The following is a 25,820-nucleotide window of genomic DNA, read 5'->3' on the forward strand; positions in this document are numbered from 1 at the left end:
AAACAAGCAGGGGGGTTGCGGGTGGGGGAGGACAGGGGAATCCGAGGCTGATATGTAAAATTAAATCAATTTATTAAATAAAAAAATTTTTAAAAAGATATAAGTTTGAGAGAATTGTAACTATGGATAGCAATATTTATCTTTAAAAAAAGTAGGATTGTTAATCTATCCTTTTATCCTATTATATTTATACTATCCCCTTTTCTTTTTTAGAATGAGGTTGGATTTATAATCAACCAGCTTGAAATAAAAAATATTGGTTTTTCTCTGTCCCACAGTATAGGGCTCTTGATATGGGACAGAAGAATCTCTCCACTTTTGTTTTTAGCAATATGTTTAGGTTTAGAGAAGGAGTGAGCCAAGTCCATCTCCAAAGCAAGCTTAGTTTATTTGGGAATTTGGGTATAGCTTCTCATACTACATTTTGCTGGATGAGGGCACCATAATCTTGTGGGGACACAAAGAAAATTTTAGGATTATGAAATAGTCTGTGAGGCTGTATTGTCTGAGCCAGTTGCCTTGAAACAATTCTGAATGTTGGATCATTTGGGTTTTGGAGTCATCGGAGACATTTCTGGTGGTCTTGGTTGGTCAAACCTGATGTATCTTAATCTGGAACAAATCCATAGCCTCTTGCTTTCTGTGGAAACAAAAGCAGAGCCTCCTTTCCAAAGCAATATATCCGTACATCCAAATTTTGTAGTCAAGACACCTTTAAAATATACATATCAGTTTAACTCTTCTGCCTTTACAATCAAATGTCTCTTTGTAGTTAAAAATATTAAAGACAACACAATCCAGATTTTTTGTATCATATCCATCTTTATGTGGCTTATATTTTATATTACATTTACTGTCTCTTTAAAGACTTTATTTCTAACAACTATGTATTTCTTTATATAACTGCATATATTCCTTTTTCTCTCTCTTTCAAGCCTACATACATTTTTTACACATATTGTAAACCATTTAAAGTCTTGTTCCATCTGAATCTGTCTTATTGTATAACTATTGCTTTACTGCAGTGGCTTGTACTGAAGCAGAAGCCTTGGCTGGTGGCTCCACCCAGTTCAACTTTTCAACATGGCTGAACTACATTTTCTGCCAGCTTCGGGGAACCATGCACACCACTGACTCTGGGAAGAAGTGGGTCTATGCTTCTATCAAAGCAGTATGTACCAAGAAACCTCTTTTTTTTTTTTAGTAGCAAAACCTATATCCACCACACAGTATGGTGTGTAGCTTACAGAAACCTCTGTGTATCTTGGCAGGAATGTGCCACCAACCTCCCATAGAGTAGCTTAAGCACTCAGGCTACAGCTAACTTGAGAGATTCAAACAGGAAGCCATTTAGCTCTGTTTTAGAATCTTTTTTCTCTGGTCTAGGTGGAAACACTTGCCCCATGTTGGGCACCATTTGTAGCTGAATGTTTCCTGTGTGCCACCTGGCCTGTGGTCAGGACAGATCTCTCTCACCTGCCAGTCCTGCAGCTGCTTGGACCCAAGGAAACACACAGAGGCTTATAAAACTGTTTGGCCTAATGGCTCAGTCTTCCTGCTAGCTAGATCTTACACTTAAGTTAACTCATAATTCTTATTTATGTTTAGCCAAATAGCTTGGTACCTTTTCCCAATTCTGCCTTCACATCTTGTTTTTCATGCCGGCAGCAGTGGTGACTGGCTGTGTGTCCTGATTTGGTCTTCCACTTTCCAGAATTCTCACTGTTTGTCCCACCTATATTTCCTGCCTGGCTACTGGCCAAACAGCATTTTATTTGTCAATCAATCAGAGCAATACAATCACAGCATACAGAAAGTCATCCCCAGCACAAAGGCCAAACTTCCATAATTAATAATAAGTCTCTGTGTTGTTATTTGTGAGCTGGTAACCCAAAGAAAAGTCTGAGTATAATCAATAAAAATATTAGAAAAAAAGATAGCAAATCTCCAGCTAAAAGACAAAAGAAATATTGAACATATGATCAGAAGTCAAGTCTGTCTACCTGTGGCCAGGGAAGGCCCTAGGCACCAAGGAACAAGCTATTCTCTTTAACACACAGAGTCCTATGCCACCTGAGAATATCCTTCTGGTAATGATAACTTCTTTGACCTGTGTCTGCAGGGAGAGCCCTGAGCACATATACTGGTCTTATGTTCTTCATCCTCCTTTGCTTCAACTTGTACATTGGAGATCCAGCTCATGTTACCTTTACTAATGACTCAGTGCTTATGATTGGACCTTGGGACATCGGAAGTAAGGATTGCATTTAATTTTTCCTTGGGATTTGAATCACGTCCTATTTGCATAGGACATCATAATAATTGTGTTCTTTTTAAATGGCATATAATGGCTTATGTTCTATAAGATATCAAATTACTAACCATATGGGTTTCATTTCAAGTTAGTCTCTAGATTTTTCTGATCAAACTGATAATGTAACCAACAGTACTGAACTTAGTCTGTATCCCTGTTCCTGATGGCAGAGTATTACACACAATGCTTTCATTGTTTCAATGTTATTAATTATGTTTGTAATTTGTTTTCTTGTACAATACTAATACATCAAATGATAACTAAATTAACCTGTAAAAATCTCAAATCAAAACCATTCTTGATATCCTGCATTTAAAAATTAGTAAGGGGGAGATGTCAGAACACAGTCTAAGAATGGAGTCATGTGAGGAGATTTCTGAGTGCTTGTAAGACAACTCCAAGAAACGATGACAAGTGTCTTGTGACCTAATTTCTTCAAACACAGAGTTGTTCTTGGATTATGATTTCATATCCCTTCCTGGAGTAGTGGATAGGAGTGAGTTTAGTGTTGGATTATCCATTACAACTGGCTATTGTTATTTGTTTATATGATTCTCTGGAAAATCATGTTTTTGCCACATGCAGCTTGTCTACCGTGTATGGCTTCTCTGCCACATGCTGTTTGCCTAAATTGATTGCACATTTTGCTCATTTGATCTCTCTTGTCCCTCAGAATATAAATTGTCTAATTCTCTGAATAAAGTTGGCTATAACATGACTTCAGTCCACCTCACTTCAGTTCCATTCTCCCAGATCCTACCACCACTACCATGGTAAAGAAGAGGTAATTGAACCAAAGAACCTGTGGTGTGGATACATAAAACACATTAGTCCTATGAGCTAAATGTATAGAATACTACAAAATGCAACAGTACATGCACATCAACAATATAAGTAAAGGATAATGAGAATTCTGAAATCTGTCACCCCAATATGATGGAGTAGGTCAACCTCCAGACAGGGTGACTCTCCAAACACAAAAATGACGAACACCATAAAATATGATTTACTCAGAAATAGATCGCCGAGAATAAGAAGTTGGATGGCTCAGAGACCTAGGATAGAACCAAATATGACTGACAAAACATAAGGCACAAAATGATTCCTAATAACATTCTGTTGTACTCATAGATCAGTGCCTAGCCCAATGGTAATCAGAGAGGTTTCCTACAGCAGCTGATGGAAGTAGATGGAGAAACTCTCAGACAAACATTAGGCAGAGCTTGTAGAACCTGCAGAAGAGGTGGAAGAAAGATTTTTGGAATCAGAGGGGTCAAGGACAACAGGAGAACACAGCCCACAGAATCAACTAAGCAGGGCTCATAGGGTCTCATAGTGACTGGAGTGGCAACCACAGAGCCTCCATGGGTCTGCACCAGCCATTTATGCTGTGACTGTTTTGTTTGGGGTTTTTGTTAGACTCCTAACAAAGGGAGACGGGGTTTCTACTCTTTTGCCTTTTCATCAGACCTTTTGACTCCTACTGAGTTACCTCCTCAAACCTTGATATGAGGGTTAATGCCTAGTCCTATTGCATCTCCTTATACTGTCTTTCAATCCTATCAATATTGCATTGATATCACTGGGAGGCCTGCTCTTTTAAGAAGGTAAACAAAGGAGGGGAAAGGGAAGGTGGGAGTGAATTTGGAGAAGAAGATAGAGGGGAAGCTGCAGTCAGGATGCATTATATATGAGAAGAATAAATTTCAAAATGTCACTTCCTATGAAACAAAGCAGAATTCCCATATAAGTATTACAGAAAGGTGACAATAACGAATAACTCAGTGACTAGACACAAGACAAAATACTATGCCTCGAACCTTTAACAATAGTTGAACACTGAGCTCATGATGATACTAAAATACAGTAACACAGTACTAAAGAGAAAAAATTTTATTGTAAATATATTGGGGAAATAAAGAATGCAGAATCATATTACAAGGCTTTATTCACATTAGATCATAAGTTCCTCAGACTTTAAAATTATTATTCAGCCAGTTCCTATGTTTATAACAAGATTCAACATGGACCTAAATTTAATGTCTGGGCCAATAAAGTCAGAACTCTTACACTAACAGGGAAAAGCCAAAGGAATAATGATGGAATAATTACAACATCTGGTCAAGATAGCATAGCAAAGTTAAGACTACATTTCTGATCAATATGACAGGATATCCCACACTTAACTGGCCTAAATACACCAAGACAAGGAGTCTACATTATGTCTTTATTCAATTCATTAGACTCTTTTATGAAAAAGGAAGGAATGGACTATTAAGTACACAGTGAACACGAGTTTACTAAATCTTTCAATAGATTTTTGTTTTTGTGTTTCTTATTTTGTTTTATAATTTTTTATTTAAAAAGAAATTTCTTTCCTTTTACATACTAACCCCTGTTTCCACTCCCTCCTCTTCTCCTGCTTCCCCCCACAAGCCTCCATCCTACCCCAATCTCCTCCTCTTTGAGGGGAAGGCCTCCCTAGGGGAGTCAATAGAGACTGGCATACCAAGTTGGAGCCAGACCAAGCCCTTCACCCCTACATCAATGCTGAGTAAGCCATTTGTAGGTACAGGGAATCAATTAGGGCCTCTGGAAGAGCAACCAGTGATTAACAATTTTAGCATCTCTCCAGCCCCCATTCAGGAATTTTTCACTTTTGATTTTTGTAAGGTTGGTTTGTTTTGTTTTTGAGAGAGAAAAATCATGAAGTTGTGTGGGTTGGAAGGGGAGCAGGCTCTTGGAGGTTTTTAAGGGGATGAGGAAAAAGCATAATCAAAATGTATTATGTGAAAAACTTAGAAAGAAAGCAGACTTATAGAAGATACCTGCTGTGGGATGTTCTGTATGTCCTGTGGGAGCCCGTTCTTGTGTTCCTCGTGGCTTTACCCAGCAGGTCCGCATAGAGGACTATTAGGACCACCGGCCTGAGTGCAGGTGTCTGAGATGGTCTGCACTTTGCTGGGCTAGGGGGTGGTCTGTATGTCAAGTTGCTCTGATTGGTCAATAAATAAAACCTGATTGGCCCATGGCTAGGCAGGAAGTATAGGCAGGACTAACAGAGAGGAGAAAAGAAAGAACAGGAAGGAAGAAGGAGTCACTGCCAGCTGCCACCCTGACAAGCAGCATAAAAAGATGCTGGTAAGCCACAAGCTGTGTGGCAAGGTATAGATTTATGGAAATGGATTGATTAATTTAAGATATAAGAACAATTAGCAACAATCCTGCCACAGCCATACAGTTTGTAAGTAATATAAGTCTCTGTGTTTATTTGGTTGGGTCTGAGCGGCCGTGGGACTGGCAGGTGACAAAGATTTGTCCTGACTGTGGGCAAGGCAGGAAAACTCTAGCTATAGAACAGCATCTGAAACAGTTGTTATTGAATGAGTTACTAAGCTGACAGAGTCTAACCTCTCAATGGTAGACTGGAATTTAATAAAAGAGATAAAGGCACCCACAAGTCAAGAAGAATGGACAGCTGAATTCCAAAAACATTAACAATTTCCAGAATTTAAAATCCTGAATCATGACAGAACACTGATCTAATTCAGGTTTATCTGGTACATGGACTACTTTCACTGAATGTGAGATTGAACTGTAGGCCTTGTGTACATCCTACTTCACAAATGTGTCTGTCAGATACCATAAGCCTATAGGCTGAAGATGATGCCTCAATGCTGTGGAGAAACCTCAGGTGACTGTCCAGGCAGCTGGCTGTTTCTGTCAACTCACTTGTTTTTTGGAAGCCGCTTGCTTGCAGTTCCTGTTTTACTAGGTAATATTATTTCCTTCTTGGGTCTCTGAGGGAGTTGAAGATTAGATAGTTATAGTTAGGGTTAGTTGAAGATTAGAGAGTTATCCTTAGAGTGTGTTGAAGATTAGATAGTTATAATTATAGTTTTCCTTGTTAAGAATTTCAGAAAAGAAACTCATTAAAAGAGGTATAAGTTTATAAATTTTAAAGACAATATAAGATAGTTCTCTGTTAGTAATATAAGTTAGGATAGAAAGTGATTCAGGTACATTACTTACTAAAATAGGAGAGATAATGAAATATTTTCTCTGAGTTTGTCAAATGCAAATGGACTAGATATTGTTGAGGTATTTATTACTTATTTATCTTGTATATAGTAATTGTACTTATTGTATATAGGTTTTTTATATTAGTTATAACTTTTTTCTATTTTCTTTTTATTAGAATAAACGTGGGAAATGTGGTGATATTTTAATTGTTCTGAAATATGATTTTATTTGTATGTTAATATATAAAGTTGGCCTGGAGATCAGAGGTCACATAAAGAGGTCACATAGCAAGCCAGGAACAGCAGTCAGGCAGTGGTAGCCCTCACACTTAATCTGATCACATGGCAGCCAGAGTCTCTGTATAGTCAATTACACAGCCAAGTGGAATGACACAAGCCTTCAATCCAAGTACCAACCATAGAGACCTAGAGGTCTGTATAGACAGGCAGTGAAGAAGAAGTCAAGTGGCTGGGCTTAGAGCCAATGACCAGGCAGAACAGGAAGGCAATAAAAGCACAGGTTATATGGGAGGAAGCTCTCTTCGAGGAAGCAACTGTGGTGAGGAGGTAAGATACGGTTAGTTGTGGCTCTTCGCCAGTTCTCTGATCTCTTTGGCCATTACCTCTGTATTTGGTTCTATGTTTCTTACTTAATAAGACTGTTTAGAAATTTGTCAACAGATAAACTCTGGTTTATTTAAAGGGAGTTACAGGTCATTAACCAGAAGTGATCATGGGGGCTGGTGCTCAAAGTTTCTAACAAAGTAAATGTTTAACAGACTGGATTATAGGATAAATATTAGCAGAATTTTTTTGGTTACTTGGTAGAAAACAGGTCCTTCCCTGAAACCAACAACACAACAAATCACAGTTCTATGACTGGTGTGACGTGAAGATGGGCATATTAAGAAGAGCTCAAGAACGACCCTATTTAGTGTGTTTCTGTGACACAGAACTTTATTTCAATATTTATACTCCCCTAGGTGTAGGCATTTCTGCTTCCCATTGGAGACAGTCATTCAGCATCAATGGCCTTTCAAGATCTTTTAAATCAAGTTGGAAGCATAGGGAGATACCAGATCCTTCAGATGGCTTTCCTTCTGATTTGCAATGTCATGGTGGCTCCTCATACTTTCTTGGAGAACTTTACTGCAGCCATCCCTGGTCATCGATGCTGGGTCCCCATCCTTGACAATGATACTGTCTCTGACAATGACAGTGGAACCCTGAGCCAAAATGATCTCCTGAGGATCTCCATCCCACTGGACTCCAACCTGAGGCCAGACAAGTGCCGTCGCTTTGTCCAACCACAGTGGCATCTGCTTCATCTGAATGGCACCTTCTCCAACATGACAGAGCCAGACACAGAGCCCTGTGTGGATGGTTGGGTATATGACCAAAGCACCTTCCTCTCCACCACTGTGACTGAGGTAAGTGTAGCAGGAATCTTAAAGAGTCTTATTAATAAAATCAAACCTGAGGCCAATTGTTGGGGTGAGTGCTGGAAGATCAGAGAAGCAGAACAATCCACAGCTAACCACACCTGGCCAATTTCTCAGCTGGTCCTGTTTCCTCAGACTGGAAGCTTCTGTGTCCTCATCCCAATGGCTCTCAGCTGAAGTGCTGCTAGAAGCCTGAAAGTTTAACCAGCCAAATGCCTCTAGTTTCTGTTCCTCACGCCTTATATACCTTTCTGCTTTCTACCATCACTCCCTGGGATTAAAGGCTTGCTTTCTGGGATTAAAGGCTTGAGTCACCATGCTTGGCTGTATCCTTGAACACATGGATTTCTGACTCTGGAATGCTAGGATTAAAGGCGTGTGCTACCACTGCCTATCCTAAGTATCTTGTGGCTTTTCTGTTCTCTGACCCCAGATAAGTTTATTAGGGTACACAATATTTTGGGGAACATAATACCACCACATTTCCCCTTTTTTGTCTAAAATTAAAAAAAGCTTATAACTAATATAAGAAAAACTATCCAATAAGTATATATAATATATGCAGTCAAGAATTACATTAATGATGTCTAGTCCATTAACATTTGACAGATTCAGACAAAAACCTCATATATATATATATATATATATATATATATATATATATATATATATTCAGTCCAGTAACATTGGATAAACTTGGACAAAAATTTCATTACTTATCCTATTTAAAACAAGCAATTCTTTTTTAAAAGTATTTTTTCTTTTCATAATAGATTCAGTAATCTACCTTTTGTCATTTTTATATCTTTCTCTTTGTCTTTTTAGTGTAGATTCTGTGATCTACCCATTTATCCTATTATTTCTTTATCTTTTTTCCTCAGAGTAGATTCGATCTACTTCATACCTATATTCTTTTTTCTTTTTCTTTCTTTCTTTTTTTTAAAAAAAACCTCTGAATCTAATCTCCTTGTTCACTTTTTTTCCTGATCATTAATAATCAACAACTTGTAACCAACCATTGTAAACAATGACAATATCCATAACTCATTAAATGACCAAAAACTACCCATTCCACCTCTTGGGAATGTGGGTGTCATTTTCTTAAAATTATTTCCTGTTTTCTGGGGGCAAAGACATCTTTAGGGAATCCTGAAAAGAAATTTTTTTTAGTTACTTGTCAAGTCCTATATCATTTTTCCAGTTGCTGCATAATGAGAAAATGCAGGGCTTGTTTCAAGTCTTTGTTCAAGTAGTCTGTCAGGCTGGATCATCTCAGTTAGCCATCTCGAAATTGTCCTGAGCAGTTTGTAGTCCAAAGTAGATCTTTCTGTGGTGTTAATCAGCTTAACGACTTTACCATAGTCCATGTGGAATCATCTTTGTGGAGTCCTGTCTTCCTTTTGAAGATTTCAAAGTTGCTGTTAGGCGTGGTCATGGTTCCCTGCAGATTTTTTTTTTTGTGCCTCCTCTGTGGTTTGGAGCAATCACAGTCTGATAAATGTCTGTCTTTTGGAACCATGAATGTTCTTCCCTAGAAGAGAAACTCTTTACAGCAATTTCTCCCCGTCATTTGTCTTGCCAAACTTTTCCAAACTGACCTTTGCCGATGCTTTCTTGTAACACGATGGTCCTGGTAATTCTTCTCTGAACAAGTAGTAGTAAATCCTTTGTCCTGGGTAGTAGCATCACCGTAGTCACCAACACAAAAAGAAGAAGCCAGCAACTCAGAGCAGCTGCCTCTGCCTCCATGATCCCACCACCGTTTGTGACTAGGTCCCGGCCGAGGTTTCTCTTTAGCAAGCCTCCTAGGCTGGCCTCAACCTTGGGATCCTCCTGCCTCTGCCTCCTTCACCAAATCCAACCAGCGTGCACCACCACAACCAGCCAAGTGTAGCTCGGGCCTGAGCTGGAGCCCACAAGGCCACAGCCAAGCAGCTTTTTCATGAATTTGTACCACAAACATTGGGTGCCAGATTTAGCATTAATCTTAAAGAGTCTTATTAATAAAATCAAACCTGAGGCCTGTTATTGGGATGAATGCTGGAAGGTCAGAGAAGCAGAACAAGCCACAGCTAACCTCAGGTAAGTGCCTTCAATAATATCAACCCCTCAGTGTTGATATTATTGTAGTTTGGCAATAGCACAAATAGTGTAATAATAATAATAATAATAATAATAATAATAATAATTGGAGCTTACTTACTGCCTGATTAATAGCAAGAGTCTTATTCAATAATTTTAATGACTCAAACATAAATATAGATTTAGGTTTCTGATCCTTTTGTTCTAGTAATGAGCTCATGCTAAGAAGTAATACTAAGAAGAAAATTAAACAACAGAACCATTTAGCAAAATAACAACAGTAGCTTCTTCCTCAAGACCTTTCTCCTTCTAAGTCATGGGGTTCTAAGTGGCTTTACATTTTCAGGCATGACTTTCTTCCTCTGTAGAAGGTCAAATCCAATCAGAAATGATTGTTTTCATATAACAGTTATGTCACTATTGCACCAATGACCACACTGTCTTGTAGGTTGGTATTGCAGTATAGGGTAAAGTGCTAGGTAAGGCCATTGATATCCTTTTTCTACCTACAGTCTGCTTAGCAACATCTGTAACTAGGAAAGGTAGGCAACAAGGAGAAAGTTTCCAGTTTGGTTTCACAGTGTTCTCTATGTTACGCAAAAAAAATGTGTGTGGTATCTTCAGGAATAGGGTCTTAACATTTAATTGCTGTATGTAACCATGAGCAAGAGTAACTATCTGTGTACTTTTGGAGAGCTGTGGGCCTCTCTGACAAGTAACTTGTATAACATTATGCCATGTGCCTGACACTAGGATTACTGCTTAATATTGAAGGTCTTTTTGGCACATCATTGTCCAACCAAATATTGTACTTTCTTTCAAATTCCTTATTTTAATTATATTTTGAAATGAGCTTACTCAACAGTGAATTTTCATAACCCTTACAGACATCCTTCAGAGAGATGCTGGAGCGAGGTTTTGGAGGGAAGAATGGAAAGGATGGAAATGATGTGATTATATTTCAGTTAAACATTTTTAAGATCAATAAAAAGAATTTGAAAGATGAAGAAACATCCTTATACATGAACTCACAGACATAGTGTTTACTTGCACAAGACCAACACAAAATTCATCCAATCAAAATTCCAGCATAGACTGGAGCAGAACTCAGAAGGCCCCACTCCTAGCTGAAGATCTATTAGGAGTTGATGGTTGCTAGGGGAGGGACTATTACCCTACTTTAGGGGGATGGCCAGTACTAGGTTACCTATGTTCCAGTGAACATACAGGCAACATTAAGCAAATAGTAGACTATAGAAAAGAAGAAAAAGGACATGAGGTTTGAAAAGGGATGTGTTCTGGAATTTCAGAGGTAGTTGTAGGGGATAGTGCTTTGTATACATGCATGAAATTTCAAAGAATAAATTAAATAATAATCAGAAAATATATGTAAAAGACATCATTCTTGTGTGTCTAATTAGTTTAAGTGCCCAAATGTTGTGACAAGCAAGCACTATTCAGATTTGATTTAAAATTTAAAACATGTAGGAAGCTGTACAAAGCCACAGTTCTGGCTAAATATGTAGGTCTATGACAGAATTCATCTGAAGCACTTGTGAGGACCAAGATTCAGTATTGAACACTGCAAAAAAAAATCCCAGTAGTTCACATTTCCTTATAGACCAGAATGTGGGTAATTGCGGGTGATTGCTAGTACACTGCACCCATGCAGTTGCCCTGAGCTCCATTCTCTGTATTGACAAAAGTTTATAAATAAATAAGTAAAACAGAAACAATGATCAGGCACTAGTTGTCCTGTACTCTGAGAGGAGTCATAGAAGAGGCTGTGCGCTGATGAATAGGATCTGGTACAAAAAAATTTAAGGTCCATGAATCATTACATTCTAGGGTCACTGTATATGAATTTCTAAGTGGTCTTATTAAATAAAGAACATGGAGGCAAATATAGGGGTGAACACTGAAAGGCCAGAGAAACAGAACAAGCCATATGCCACCTCAACTTGCCAATTCCTCAGCTCATCTTGTTTCCTCAGACTGAAAGCCTCTGAGTCAAACAAATGGATCTCAGCTGAACTGCTGCTAAAAACTAAAAGCTAAAAGTTCCTGGTCCTCATGCCTTATATACCCTTTTGCTTCCTGCCATCACTTCCTGGGAATAAAGGCATGTGTCACCATGCCTGGCTGTTTTCAGTGTGGCTTTGAACTCACAGAGATCCATTTGGATCTCTGCTTCTGGAATGCTAGGATTAAAGGCATGTGCTACTACTGCCTAAACCTATGTTTAATATGATGGCTGTTCTGTCTCTGACCCCAGGTAAGATTATTGTGTTGCACAATATATCAACCACAGGCCACATTTAAGAACTTCTTAGCACAGGATACAATTTACTACTATAACCTATATAAATTACAGAAAGACAACTGGGAACGTGTGTGTGTGTGTGTGTGTGTGTGTGTGTGTGTGTGTGTGTGTGTGTGTATGTGTGTGTGTGTGTGTATTTATCCAGCTATAACTGGATAGTAGAAATCATCTAATAATGCAAAGGGAAGCTGGAGATGGAGATGGGTTCAGAGGAACAGGAAGCTCATGTTGAATAATTTTGAACAAATTACAGTGACAGGCTGTCATGCTGGTTTCCTTCTCTTCCAGTGGGACCTGGTGTGTGGATCTCAGGTACTGGGTTCAGTGGCTAAATTCGTATTCATGATTGGAATTTTGGTAGGAAATTTCCTAGGTGGCCATTTATCAGACAGGTGAGTGTCTGTGCTTTGCAGTCCTTTCTACATGTGAATATTTTAGTCATCTACAACTCATTCACTCTAGAAAACAGTCTTTGGAGATTACATTCCTCTGGGTATACCATTGACTCTAGAGATCACTAAACACAAAAAGACATTTGAGTTGGTGTTTAAAAGTCTCTGTGTATGTGTTGACACAGAACTAACATCCTATTAAACATGGAAGAGGTCAAAAAAGATTAACAGACAAAGAAAAACACGATTTAGAAAAATGAAAAAAGTTAACCACAGAGATTACACAAAATGCTTCCTGTCTCTTCTTTTTAACAACTGCATTATTCTGCTGAAGGAGACTTTATCTTTTCCTCAGGTTTGGGAGGAAGTTAATCTTCACATGTGCTTTACTTCCAATGGCCATCACTGGGACCTGTGCAGCTTTGGCTCCCACCTTCTTCATCTACTGCTTACTTCACTTCCTGAAAGGGGCTTGTGTCCCAATCATATACATGAATAGTGTTTTGCTCAGTAAGTCAAAGCTTTGGATGGACATTGTCAAGCTTTTTTTTTTATGTTGATGTCCTTCCCACCTTAGTAGAAATCAAGATTCATTTTTCTTTCCTTTCAGTGATAGAATGGACAAGCCCTAAATTCAAAGCCTTGTTGACAGTCTTGTCATTATGTGCTTCCAGTTTTGGAAACATAGTAATGACAGGCCTGGCATTTGCATTTCGAAACTGGCACCACCTCCAGCTGGTAATGTCTGTGCCAATATTTTTCTTCCTTATACCCACAAGGTATGAACTTTCTTTCCTCCTCTATGTTTTGCACTCCTGAGATGACCATGTCCATTAAATCTGGACATAAGAAATGCATTTGTCACTGTCTCTTTGAGCTCATATCTGTGTTAGTCCTGTTGTGTCTGGAAGGCAATGTTTCATTGTATCATTGCTCCTCTGGGTGACATAATTAGGGGAAAAATTATTCATTGGTTCTTATTTAGGAAACAGACATATGATGAATAAATATTCCCTACAGTCTAACAATAAATTTGGAAATTATATGAAGAACCATGCTTCACATTCTAGTTCTATGACCTCCATTAAATTCTATATCCAAGTGAGGGGGACAGATCAATGTGACTCCAGGTCTTCATTCTAGGAGTGCAGATGCACTGCATGGCTGAATCACTTCTTGTTTTCCTAGGCAACAAACCTCATGATGTAAGATTATACATTTTGTTATAATTGAATAACTGATAGGTATTCATTTTAACACCACTATTCAAGAATAAATTTAGTATAGACAATAACTTCTTGAGAATTTTTGAACTATATCTTCTTGAGTAGGTGGCTCTCAGAGTCAGCTAGGTGGCTGATTGTGACCAACAAACCCCAGAAGGGCTTACAGGAACTTAGAAGAGTTGCATGCAAGAATGGAGTGAAGAATTCTGGAGATGCCCTAACCATGGAGGTGAGCAAAATGCAAACTTGTTATGACAGAAAGAAAACACAAGCTTGACATGTGTATGAGTTAGCACCCAGGAAACAATGTGCCATCATTAAATCATTGAATACAGTTCTTTCATTCAAAGAGGACTTTGTAAAAAAAAATCCTTCCTTGATGATTTCTTTCACTTTTAAACTTTTAATTAGGATATATAAGTTATACATAATGCATTAAGTCTGAAATTTTATACATGCATATAATGCACTGATTTATTTATACTCCCTCATTATTACCAAACATAATGATTCTCATGTACTTCTAACTAGTTCTATTTCTACTTTCTAGTATCCTAGTCTCTCTTTTTGTATCTTGTTTTTTTGTGATCTAATTTGTCTAGTTTAGGTCATTTACAGAAACATGTTGAGGATTTACCTACAGGAACATGGACAACGTAGATGTGGGTACATGACTGAAGAAATGTCTATTTATTCTTCAGCAACTTTTAGCTGCCAAAATATCCTCAGGAGGGAGTATGGCTTAATGAGCCCCTATACACTAACAATGACTGATACATACAGGTTGTGAAATGGAGATGGAGCTCATGAGCTGTTCTCTCAATAATGTTAGCATTCAGACATGCCCCTTGGGGACCTGCCCAGCATCCTGACAATATCATCTTATGTAAAGTCCTCTTGAAGAGAAAATCCCTCCCCTTCTCTCTCTTCCTTCCTTTCTCCTGTCAGAAAGGGCACATACACCTCTATCTCTCTCTTTGTGCCTGTCTCTCAATCTTCTCATCTCTCTCTCCCTCCTTCTCACTGTCTTTCTTTACCTTTCCTTTCAATCTGTCTCTTTCTCTCTTTTCCTCTCTTCCCTTTTCACTTTTACCCAATAAAACATTCCATGTGGGTGCTGTGTCTACATGGTGTGAGTGACTTTCTGCCATGTACTCATGGCTGCTGCTGGCCATGTCTACATGGCATATCTCCCTCACCTGCCATGGAACACACTAGCTCAAACCCACGAAGGCCTCTCTCCTGTCATTTTACCAAAAATATACTATCTACTCTCACAGATTGGTACATTTACTGGCATAATATTGGCAAGTCTTATGCAGGTCATCACAGCTGATGAAAGTTCAAGAGTCCAATGCATATCTGTAAGATGGAATATCACACATTTTCCACCACTTCTTCTAGACCTTTATCCCCATTTCCATGATGTTTCTGTGACCAGGAAGGGGGTGATAGAGACATTTACCTTGGAGATAAACACTGACTAGTCACCTACTTTGACAACTGTGAGTCTTCAATGACTGCTACTCACTAAATACAAAATCTTTATTAAGGCTGACAGCAGCACTAACCTATGGTCATGAAGAAAGATATTTAAAGACTACTTAATTTTTTAGTGCTTAGAAGATTCCATTAGCAGTCCCAGATGCCAGACATGGACTTTCAGTATTAAATGTTTTCATTTCTGAGTTTCATTCCTATACAGGTACAGTCATTGGTTGTTATATCTTCACACTTCTCTTGTGAAATAGGATCATTTATTCTGTTCTCTTGAATACTAGAATTAAATCATCTAGTTTATTACATTAGAGTTTGGATTATGAAGGGAAAAGTATTGTTGACATATTTATTGATTTTCAAAATAAAGAATTATTTCACAGGGCACTGAGAAAATTAGAGACTCTCTTGAGTCTCAGCTGAACCTTGGACTTTGGACTTTTAAATGACTTGCATTTCTCCATTGACTAATTCCTATCAAAACATGGAGATAAGAGTTGGAAAGTTATGGCTCAAAGGTGATGTGTTCTGATGTGAAGTTGACAAAAAGTAGAGCTGTGATGGTTAATTTTGATTGTCAGCTCAACAAGATCACCTAGGAGAAAACCTCCAGGCACATCTGTGAGGGATGACTTAGTTTAGTTCACCTCTGGCCATGCCTCTGTGGGACAATCTTGATTATATTAACTGAAAAGGGAACATCCACCATAAAGGACAGAAGACCAGCCCAGAACCTGTGTCTCAGAGTATATAAACAGAAACCTAGCTCAGCATAGGCACTCATGACCCCCTCTTCACCATGTCATGTCCAAATGCTGTGCAGTCTTGAATTTCCTCTTTAAATAAATTATTGCACTGCTTTGATTCGGCATCACTCACATTTTCAGAACATGCTCAGAATACTGCCAGAATGTGTTGTGGTTGTTGTTCCTCAAAGGGGAAAGATGAATGTCCTCCTCCCAAATTCTCAATGATGTGCTCTTTCCCATTTGAAATCTCATGGAGAAGGCCGTCACTGCTATGATTTATATCAGCATTTCAGTATAGTGAACTTCCAAAAAACATTCTCTCTACCCTGCCCTTGAAAACTCTCCCAAAATCCACCACCAAACTACAACACATGGTCTACACCATGGTCAGATCTTTAAGATTAACAACTCCACATATGGCATTGAATTATTTTGTTGGCTACATTTGCTTTGCTATGACCAAGATCGATGTGACCATGACTCATGACAGAAACAACAAAATGGAATAAAAAGAATTTGGGCTCATGGATTCACAACATTCAGTTTATCATAGTGGACAGTCATGGCAATACTGAGACAGGACTTTGTGGCAAATGCTCATCACATCATGGTGGGCCAAGAAGCATAGCCCTAACCAAAGGTAGCTACCACCTTCAAAGGCCCCCCCCCCCATGAGGTAAGCTTTAGCTCCTGAGTGCTCCTCAGCCTCTGAACATACAACCAGCCAGAGACCCAGCATCTCAATATCACACTATGTATTCTTTCAAATATCAGGACTCCAAAATGGACATAAAGACCTTGAGATGAATTCATTTTTCTGAGTCTATTTTTCCCTCAGTTTTAGAATGACTAAACATGGGGTGCTCATTAAAGAAGAATGAGACAAAAACAAATAAATCAAAGAAAACAGGCAGACATGTACACATACATACATGAATGCACAAATCAGAGAACCATACTAAGTTGCTATATCATTCAAATTCATTATCTTATGTGGGAGCCTGTTTTCAGGGTCCTCATGGCTTTACCCAGCAGGTCCTCATAGAGAGGATGATGGGACCAAAGGTCTGAGTGCAGGTGTCTGAAATGGTCTGCATTTGGCTGTGCTGAGGGGAGGGGGAGATCTTTTGCTCCACAACTTGGCGTCTCTATAAATACCTGGAGGCAGAGACATTCGGGGCCATTGGAATAGGTTCCAGGGCCTCTCAAGTCTATCCTGTATTTTCTATCTGTCTCCACAATATAATTCGTCTATGGAATATTTCCTGCTCTTCATACTCAAGAAAACTCTGGGGAACTGTGGGGTTGGTGGGAAATTACCCTGCAATGATAAGACTGGAGTTTTGAACCAGAATATAAATAACTCTGTACTTGCTGTCAACATTCTGTAGCCACCTACTTTTTAAAACTTCTCCCTAGAAATAACAAGAGTTTCCTTTATCTCCTTGGCTCTCACTTCTTAACATTTTATTATGCTTGCCATAGGTCCCCTGATGTCTGTGTTTTCACTAGACAGAAGTAGTTGCAGTAGAATAAAGTGTGTTACTTGTGTTTATATTGCATTTGTTTCACTCTGGGAAGCTGTGTTACCATGCCTGTGTAAAACACCTGATGGTTTAATAAAAAACTGCCCAATAACAAGGCAGGAGAAAGGATAGATGTGGCTGGTAAGCAGAGAGTGTATAGAGAAGGAGAAGACTGGGAGGAGAGGTGGAGATCGAGTAGCCATTGGAGGAGGACTCCAGGGACCAGCCTCCCAAGTACACAGCAAGCAACAGAGTAAGAGTCACACTTACCGAAGTTAGAGAAATAGAAAGGCCCAGAAATAAAATGTACTTGAGACATTTTAAGTTAAGGAAAGCAGGCTAGAAACTAAGCCAAGCTAAGGCCAGGCATTGATAATTAAGAATAAGCCTCCTTGTGGGATTTATCTTGGAGCTGGGTAGCGGACCTCCCAAGAAAAGAGTTAAAAACAACAATATCTAGTAGATTCTGACCTGGTGTTCTGTGAGTGCCCAGTATGCTCCAAAATGCTCATCATTTTGTGAAAACTAAACAGTTCTTGATGCTCTTGCTGAAGGTTGTGAGAACTACCATGAGGGAAGAGCTGGAGGCAACACAAACAAAACCTTCTCTGCGTGACTTATTCCGCACCCCCAACTTGCGAAAGCGTGTGTTTCTCCTATGCCTTTCAAGGTAGGCTTCATACAGTGAGTCTTAAAACAGTAGAGAGATGAATTTTCCCAACTCAGAGTTGAAGATAAAAATGAGGGAATTCTGTATCTGGTGGTATTCTAGAGGTTTGGAATATAGAAGCACAGAACTAATTACAGAGGGAGGGGTATGTTTTTACAGCAGCCTAGCAGGGTTGTCAATGCAGACTCATGATGAATCTTCAATCATGTTACAGACTTCACTGCAGTTGCCTTTTGTCATTCTCCATTTCAATGGAAATAAAATGTCTAATGTAAATTACACACATATATACATTTCAATAATATATACAAATGTAAAGTGTTAATATCTTCACTTGGGGAAAGCCCAGTTAAGGACCCAGTCCACTTGCAAATGAAAAATTAGTTTTCTCCAATGGAGTCTCAATAGCGCAAAGAAACCACTCTTAATGGTAGGCCCTATTCCCAACAGTACTTGGCCAGCACTAAGACAAAGAAGCTGAGAAGGCAATTAGAGATACATCACCCTTTACAATAGCCAAAAATGACATAAAATACCTTGAGGTAACACTAACCAAGCAAGTGAAGGACCTATATGACAAGAACTTTAAGTCCCTGAAAAAAGAAATTGAAGAAGATGTCAGAAAATGGAAAGATCTCCCATGCTCATGGATAGGCAGGGTTAACATAGTAAAAATGGCAATCTTACCAAAAGCAATGTACAGATTCAATGCAATCCCCATCAAAATACCAACACAATTCTTCACAGACCTGGAAAGAATAATACTCAACTTCATATGGAAAAACAAAAAACCCAGGATAGCCAAAAGAATCCTGTACAATAAAACAACCTCTGGAGGCATCACAATCCCTGACTTCAAGCTCTACTATAGAGCTACAGTAATAAAAACATCTTGGATTTGGCATAAAAACTGACATGTAGACCAATGGAATCGAATTGAAGACCCTGACATTAACCCACACACCGATGAACATACAATTTTTGACAAAGAAGCCAAAAGTGTACAATGGAAAAAAGAAAGCATCTTCAACAAATGGTGCTGGCATAACTGGATATCAATGTGTAGAAGGCTGCAAATAGATCCATATCTGTCACCGTGCACAAAACTTAAGTCCAAGTGGATCAAGGACCTCAACATAAATCCAGCTACTCTGAACCTGCTAGAAGGGAAAGTAGGAAGTAGTCTTAAACACATTGGCATAGGAGATCACTTCTTAATATAACACCAGTAGCACAGACACTGAGAGAAAGAATCAATCAATGGGACCTCTTAAAACTGAGAAGCTTTTGTAGAGCAAAGGATACGGTCAACAAGGCAAAGCAACAGCCTACAGAATTGGAAAAGATCTTCACCAACTCCACATCTGACAGAGGACTGATATCCAGAATATATAAGGAACTCAAGAAATTAGACGACATCAAAACGACCAACAGTCCAATTGAGAATGGGCTTTAGAACTAAACAGAGAATTCTCAACAGAGGAAACTGAAATGGCTGAAAGACATTTAAGGAATTGCTCAACATCCCTAATCATCAGGGAAATGCAAATCAAAACAACACTGAGATACAACCTTACGCCTGTCAGAATGCCTAAGATCAAAAACACTGAAGACACTTTATACTGGAGAGGATGTGGAACTAGGGAAACTCTCCTCCACTGCTGGTGGGAATGCAAGCTTGTACAACCACTTTGGAAATCAATATGGCGCTTTCTTAGAAAATTGGGAATCAATCTCCCCCAAGATCCAGCTATACCAGTCTTGGGCATATACCCAAGAAATGCTCAATCATACCACAAGAGCACTTTCTCAGCTATGTTCATATCAGCATTGTTTGTAATAGCTAAAACCTGGAAACAACCCAGATGCCCTTCAACTGAAGAATGGATAAATAAATTGTGGCACATATACACAATGGAATACTACTCAGCAGAGAAAAACAATGACATCATGAGGTTTGCAGGCAAAAGGATGGTTCTAGAAAAAATCATCCTGAGTGAGGTAACCCAGACTCAGAAAGACAAATATGGTATGCACTCACTCATAGGAAGATGCTAGATGTGGAACAAGGATGACTGGACTGCTACTCACATCACCAGTGAGGCTACCTGGAAAACGGGACCCCAAGAAAGACACGGAGAAATGGAAGTGATCTACATGAACAGCCTGGACATGAGTGGGAGCAATGAAGGGCGAGGGTCAAGGGAAAGAGAGCGGGAGATCGTAGCTGGATCAAGAAAAGAGATGGAGAACAAGGAATAGGAGACCATGGTAAATGAAGACCACATGAGAAAAGGAAGAAACAAAGTGCTAAAGAGGCCCACAGAAATCAACAAAGATATCCCCACAAAAGACTGCTGGCAATGGTCGAGAGACAGCCGGGACTGACCTACTCTGGTGATGGGATGGCCAAACACCCTAATAGTTGTGCCAGAAACCCCAACCAAGCACTGAGGAATCTGGATGCAGACATCCACAGCTAGGCCCCTGGTGGAGCGCTGGGAGTCTAATTAGTGAAAAAGAGGAGGGTTTATATGAGCGAGAATTGTTGAAACCAAGGTTGGATAAAGCACAGGGACAAATAACCAACTGAATGGAAACACATGAACTATGAACCAAAGGCTGAGGAGCCCCCAACTGGATCAGGCCCTCTGAATAGGTGAGACAGTTGATTGGCTTGATCAATTTGGGAGGCATCTAGGCAGTGGTACCAAGTCCTGGGCTCGTTGCATGAGTTAGCTGTTTGAAATCTGGGACTTATGCAGGGACACTTGGCTCAGTCTGGGAGGAGGGGACTGGACCTGCCTGGACTGAGTCTATCAGGTCGATCCCAGTCCTCGGGACAGACCTTGATCTGGAGGAGGTGGGAATGGGGGGGTGGGCTGGGGGGATGGTGAGGGGGGCAGGAAGTGAGAGAACAAGGGAATCTGTGGCTATTATGTAGAACTGAATAGTATTGTAAAATAAATACAAAAAAAAAGAAAGAAAGAAAAAAACCACAGTGGTATCTTTGGAGGGTTTTTTGTTTCATGTGGTTGTGTCAAGGCATTTTTCTAATCTTACAGATCATGTGTATACATTATGGCTTCCAGTGTTTGTATAGGATCCTGTGTGTGTGAATATGTGTGTCTCTGTTTCTGTATGTGTTTCTTGTGCTTTACTCTTTTGCTATTTTTTTCTATCTGTTCATTTGTCCTATTCAGAACTGTTTTTGTTTCATCTCACCTTAGTTTATTATGATTCCTTAGAGGCCTGTGTGCTTTCTAAAAAGAGACAGAAAGGGTGTGGACCCACATGGAAGGGAAAGTGAGGAAGAACTGGGAGAAGTTGGGGGAAATTTAATCAGAATATGTTATATTAAAATATACCTATTTTTAATGAAAAGAAGCCATGAAGCTGGGAGTGGTCAGGATGTAAAAGTGGTCTAGGAAGAAATTGTGAGGAAGAATAGGGAAGAATATCATCAAAATACATTTTATGTACTTCTCAAAAAATTAGGAAAGTATTTTTAAAATTAAAAAAATATTGTACCCTTCACTAAGATCATGTTGAAAAAAATAACCCTAAAAAGCTGTTTGGATCTAACATGCATTCCACAAATACTCTGCCTCTCCTTAAAAATCAAAGAGTAATATGTCCTGTCAGGATACAATGATTTTATGATGATTATTACATTATCACTCAATTAAATACAAATAGGTCAAAATACAGATAGGCTATCATATGTTAACAACTAACACCATCTTCTTGGGATAATCATATTCTTGGCTTTGGACGTCAACTCTAAGTAGTATGATGTGACTCTCCTCTTTGTTTCTTACAGATTTACAACAGCAATTCCTATATTTGGCTTCAGCATCCATCTCCAACACCTGAAGAGTAATGTCTTCCTAATGCAATGTCTCTCTGCTGCAATGTCCATCCCAGCCTGTGTTGCTTCGGTGTTTTTACTGAACCACATTGGCCGTAGAATAAGTCAACTATTCCTCTGTTTCCTGTTTGGAATCACCATCCTGGCTACAGTGTTTGTTCCTGAAGGTAAATAAAGAGCTTGTAGTGAGAGGGAAAAAATTATCCAGCCCCTTTCATCAGTGTTTTTCAGGTCCTACTTACCAGAAAAAAATACATCCAGAGATTTTTCTGAAAGCAGACATTTAGGAAACTTTCCTGCAATCAGACACTGGGGGAAAACAAAAATCAGTAAGTGATTTAATTAGATGAAAGTCTAGTACATTCAAGAAGTATCTGGAACATTGAAGTCATTTATTCTCAAGATTCTACAGGTCAGTAATAGATCATTTACTCATTGTTCAATTACAGTTTTTTAATTAAAATGTAATTAAATTTTTTTGCTTCATTGTCCTCTCTCCAATCCCTTCGAAGTATCTGCCCCTCCCTCGTTCATTCTCAATGACATTTTCATAGCAGTCATGTAAGTTTCAGATCTTATAATTCTGATCCAAAATGATCTAAATGTACTGTCACATCCTTGTCCCACTAAGTCTTGTTGCTTCAACTTGAGTGACAAGGTGTTTCCCAAACTGTATGAATGTAGTCATGACTCTCAGGACACTCCAAGTACAAACCTAATTTGGAGAGTTGTATCAAGATAATAAGCATTGCCTGTGTTGATTACAAACCAAGTGCAAGAAAGACAGATTAGTCTAGGCAGCAGGACTGCCAGGCTGAAGCTGGTGGTGTTATGTGGATGTGGGCAAGGAGCACAGTTCCCAGGCAGTCCTCAAGTTCTGCTGAAGCTTGGGACTGTGGTATGTTTTAAAACTCTGCACAACTCTTGAATGTCAGCAGCAACTCCCTTATTCTTGAATCTTGAAACACCATTTCAAATCAAACTGATTCCAGCTTGCCCACGTCTCTCCTTCCATGACACTCTACTACCATATTGAAATAGAAAATGAATAAATATCTCATGTGCATATTTGGAGTCACCCAAATTGCAAGTGCCATGATTATGTAACTTCTTTTCTTCTAATTTTTATTATGTTTTTATAACATTTACTTTTGTTTCTGACATTCATGGAAGTGTAGATAGAATGTACTATGGTCAAGTTCACCCTCACTCATTCTTATCCATGGCACATTCCTGCTGAATATTCAAATAAGTACACAGTCCTCTGTAATTTCCCCCATGACAGCCCTACATTCTGTAGGAGGGACAGTGAGATGCTGGGTAGAAAACAGGGAAGTTGATGAGTATCTCCTTGATTCATCAAGCTCTCTACTTCTGAAATGTGTCAGAGATACCAGGTGTAGGAATACAGTGAACCACAGTGTTGATTCTCCATAAACCTGTACATGCAGCTAGGTCACCTTCCTTAAGTTATTACACACTGAGGACTATTACTCTTGCAGTTTCTCCACTCTGTATTCCCCACTTACAAGTGGAAAGTGAATTCCTTCACCTCAGAATGACCACTCTCTCTGATTTTCCTCTCCACAGAAATGAGGACCCTGCATGCGGTTTTGATAACACTGGCAGGAGCAAATTATGTTGTGATTATTAGCAGTAATGTTCTACACTCAAATGAGCTACTCCCCACCGTGATCAGGTACATGACTTGGTGTAAACATCTGGGTAGTTATCAACAGCAATCAATAGTAGTGATTACAGGAGTGACCAAAGTTTCTAAGAAGTTTGCTTTTTGCAAGATAAATTAGTCCAGCTGTCATCCTGCTGAATTAACTAATAAAGATCTCATGGGGATATTTGGAGCTGCCCAAAACATAAGTGTTATGAGAAATAAGACCTCTGTCCATTTCATGTATAATTAGGTTCTTAGGAAATTTATTTTGTTTTAGCAATTTCATGCAGATATCGACTGCACTGTGGTTGTGTTCACCCTCTATCACTCTTACCTACATGTCATTACTGCTGTATTCCTTCTTCTCAGCTGCTGCCACATCTACCGTCCCATCATTGTGTTCCTGTGTGTGGGTGTGTGTGCATGTGCACACATGCACACATGCACTCAAGCACCCCTGCATGTGCTCATGTACGTGCCATAAAGTGTGTATGAGTAATGGATCTGGTCATCACATTTTCACAAATGCTTTTTCATCCCTCTGTTCCCTCTTCTGCAAGCCCTTCTTCCTGCCAGTGGAACCCCTTGTCCCCGTCATTTCACATCAACGCCAACTTCTCAGCTGATCCTCCTTCTTCAGACTAAGAGCCTCTCAGTCCTCATTCGAATGGATCTCAGCTGAACTGCTGCTAAAAGCTAAAAGCTTAAAAAGGCTCTAGTTCCTGGTCCTCTCACCTTAGATACCTTTCTGCTTCCTGCCATCACTTCCTGGGATTAAAGGCTTGTGTCTTTCCCAAGCAAGACATGAGATCTCAAGTCCTGGGATTAAAGGTGTGTGTCCCACCATGCCTGGCTTCTATGTCTGCCTAGTGGCTGTTCTGTTCTCTGACCCCAGATAAGTTTACTGGGGTGCACAATATATCAACCACAAACATGTACCTTTTTCTTTCTGAGCTGTGTGATATCATGAATCGAAATCCATCCATTTCCTACAAATGCTATAACTTCATTTTTCAGGAGAACAGAGTAGTATTCTAGTTTTATATGTATTTATACATCACATTTTCATTAACCATTCAACTGTTCTAGAACAACTACTTTCATTCCAGTTCTTTCCTATCATAAATATGTCAACAATATACATGAGGGTGCAGATATTTCTGTAACAGAATGTAGAGGTGCAAGGGTTTATGTCCAAAAGTGAAATTTCTAAGTCCTTTGGTAGTTATAGAATTAACTTTATGAGAAATCTCTAAACTGATTTCCTCAATGGTTGTATTAATTTGCATCATACCAACAGTGAATCAGTGATGCTTTCTCAGCACATTTTCTCAAGTATTTGTTGTCAGATTTCTTGATGATAGTCATTCTGATCAAGGTGAGGTGATATTTCAAAGTAGTTTAAATTTATCTTTCCTATGCTACTAGGGAGACTGAATATCTTTTAAAATACTATTGGTCATTTATGTTTCTTTTTTTCTTTTTAAAAGCTATCATTTCCATATATTTGCCCATTTGTTGACGTACAGGTATATTTATTTGGTGTTTAATTTCTGCACTTTATAAATTCTGCATATTTCAAATTTTTCTGAGGTGTAGCTGGTAAAGCTTTTCTTCAAAGCTGCAGGCTGTCTCTTTACTCTGCTAATCATTTCTTTTGCTGTGCAGAAATTTTATTTTCACTTAGACTCATCTGTTAACAGGATTTGATTCTGTGCCATTGGCATTCTATTTTCTATTTGGAAAGTTGGCTTGTCTCAGTATCTTAAATGGTCTCGCTTATGTGTGTTCTACACATTTCAGATTTTAGGTTTAAAGTTAGAGGTGTTCATTCAATTTTGAAGTGATTTTTGCACAAGTGAAAGAATCAAGTTTTATTCTTCTGCTGATAGTTGGCCAGCACCAATTGGTTGAATAGGTTATCTTTACTCCAGTGTTAATTGCTTCCTCCCTTGTTAAAACTCACTTTGTTTTTTAGCACAGTTTTGTCATTGTATTTCCATGTCCTCTATTCTTTACCACTGATCCTCCCTG

General features: G+C 39.0%; 1 protein-coding gene across 11 annotated transcripts in view; it reads left to right on the forward strand.

The window, feature by feature from the left end:
* Positions 1-25,820, forward strand: part of LOC102915364 (solute carrier family 22 member 19-like) — a 334,849-nt gene that overhangs the window by 79,360 nt on the left and 229,669 nt on the right. For 3 of the 11 annotated variants that reach the window (XM_076558766.1, XM_076558757.1, XM_076558751.1), the window contains exons 2-9: positions 7,320-7,766; positions 12,472-12,575; positions 12,931-13,085; positions 13,186-13,354; positions 13,907-14,030; positions 18,128-18,243; positions 22,067-22,281; positions 23,705-23,813. In XM_076558766.1, coding sequence (XP_076414881.1) covers positions 7,365-7,766; positions 12,472-12,575; positions 12,931-13,085; positions 13,186-13,354; positions 13,907-14,030; positions 18,128-18,243; positions 22,067-22,281; positions 23,705-23,813 — 1,394 coding nt within the window. In that variant the 5' untranslated portion in view covers positions 7,320-7,364. Of the gene's footprint in view, positions 1-1,044; positions 1,172-6,581; positions 6,904-7,018; positions 7,767-12,471; positions 12,576-12,930; positions 13,086-13,185; positions 13,355-13,906; positions 14,031-18,127; positions 18,244-22,066; positions 22,282-23,704; positions 23,814-25,820 lie in introns of those variants that run through there. The other 8 variants (XM_076558790.1, XM_076558793.1, XM_076558763.1 and 5 more) reach the window with 7 other exon arrangements.

The sequence above is a fragment of the Peromyscus maniculatus genome, chromosome 1 (assembly GCF_049852395.1).
Source record: "Peromyscus maniculatus bairdii isolate BWxNUB_F1_BW_parent chromosome 1, HU_Pman_BW_mat_3.1, whole genome shotgun sequence".
Taxonomy (NCBI): Eukaryota; Metazoa; Chordata; class Mammalia; order Rodentia; family Cricetidae; genus Peromyscus; species Peromyscus maniculatus.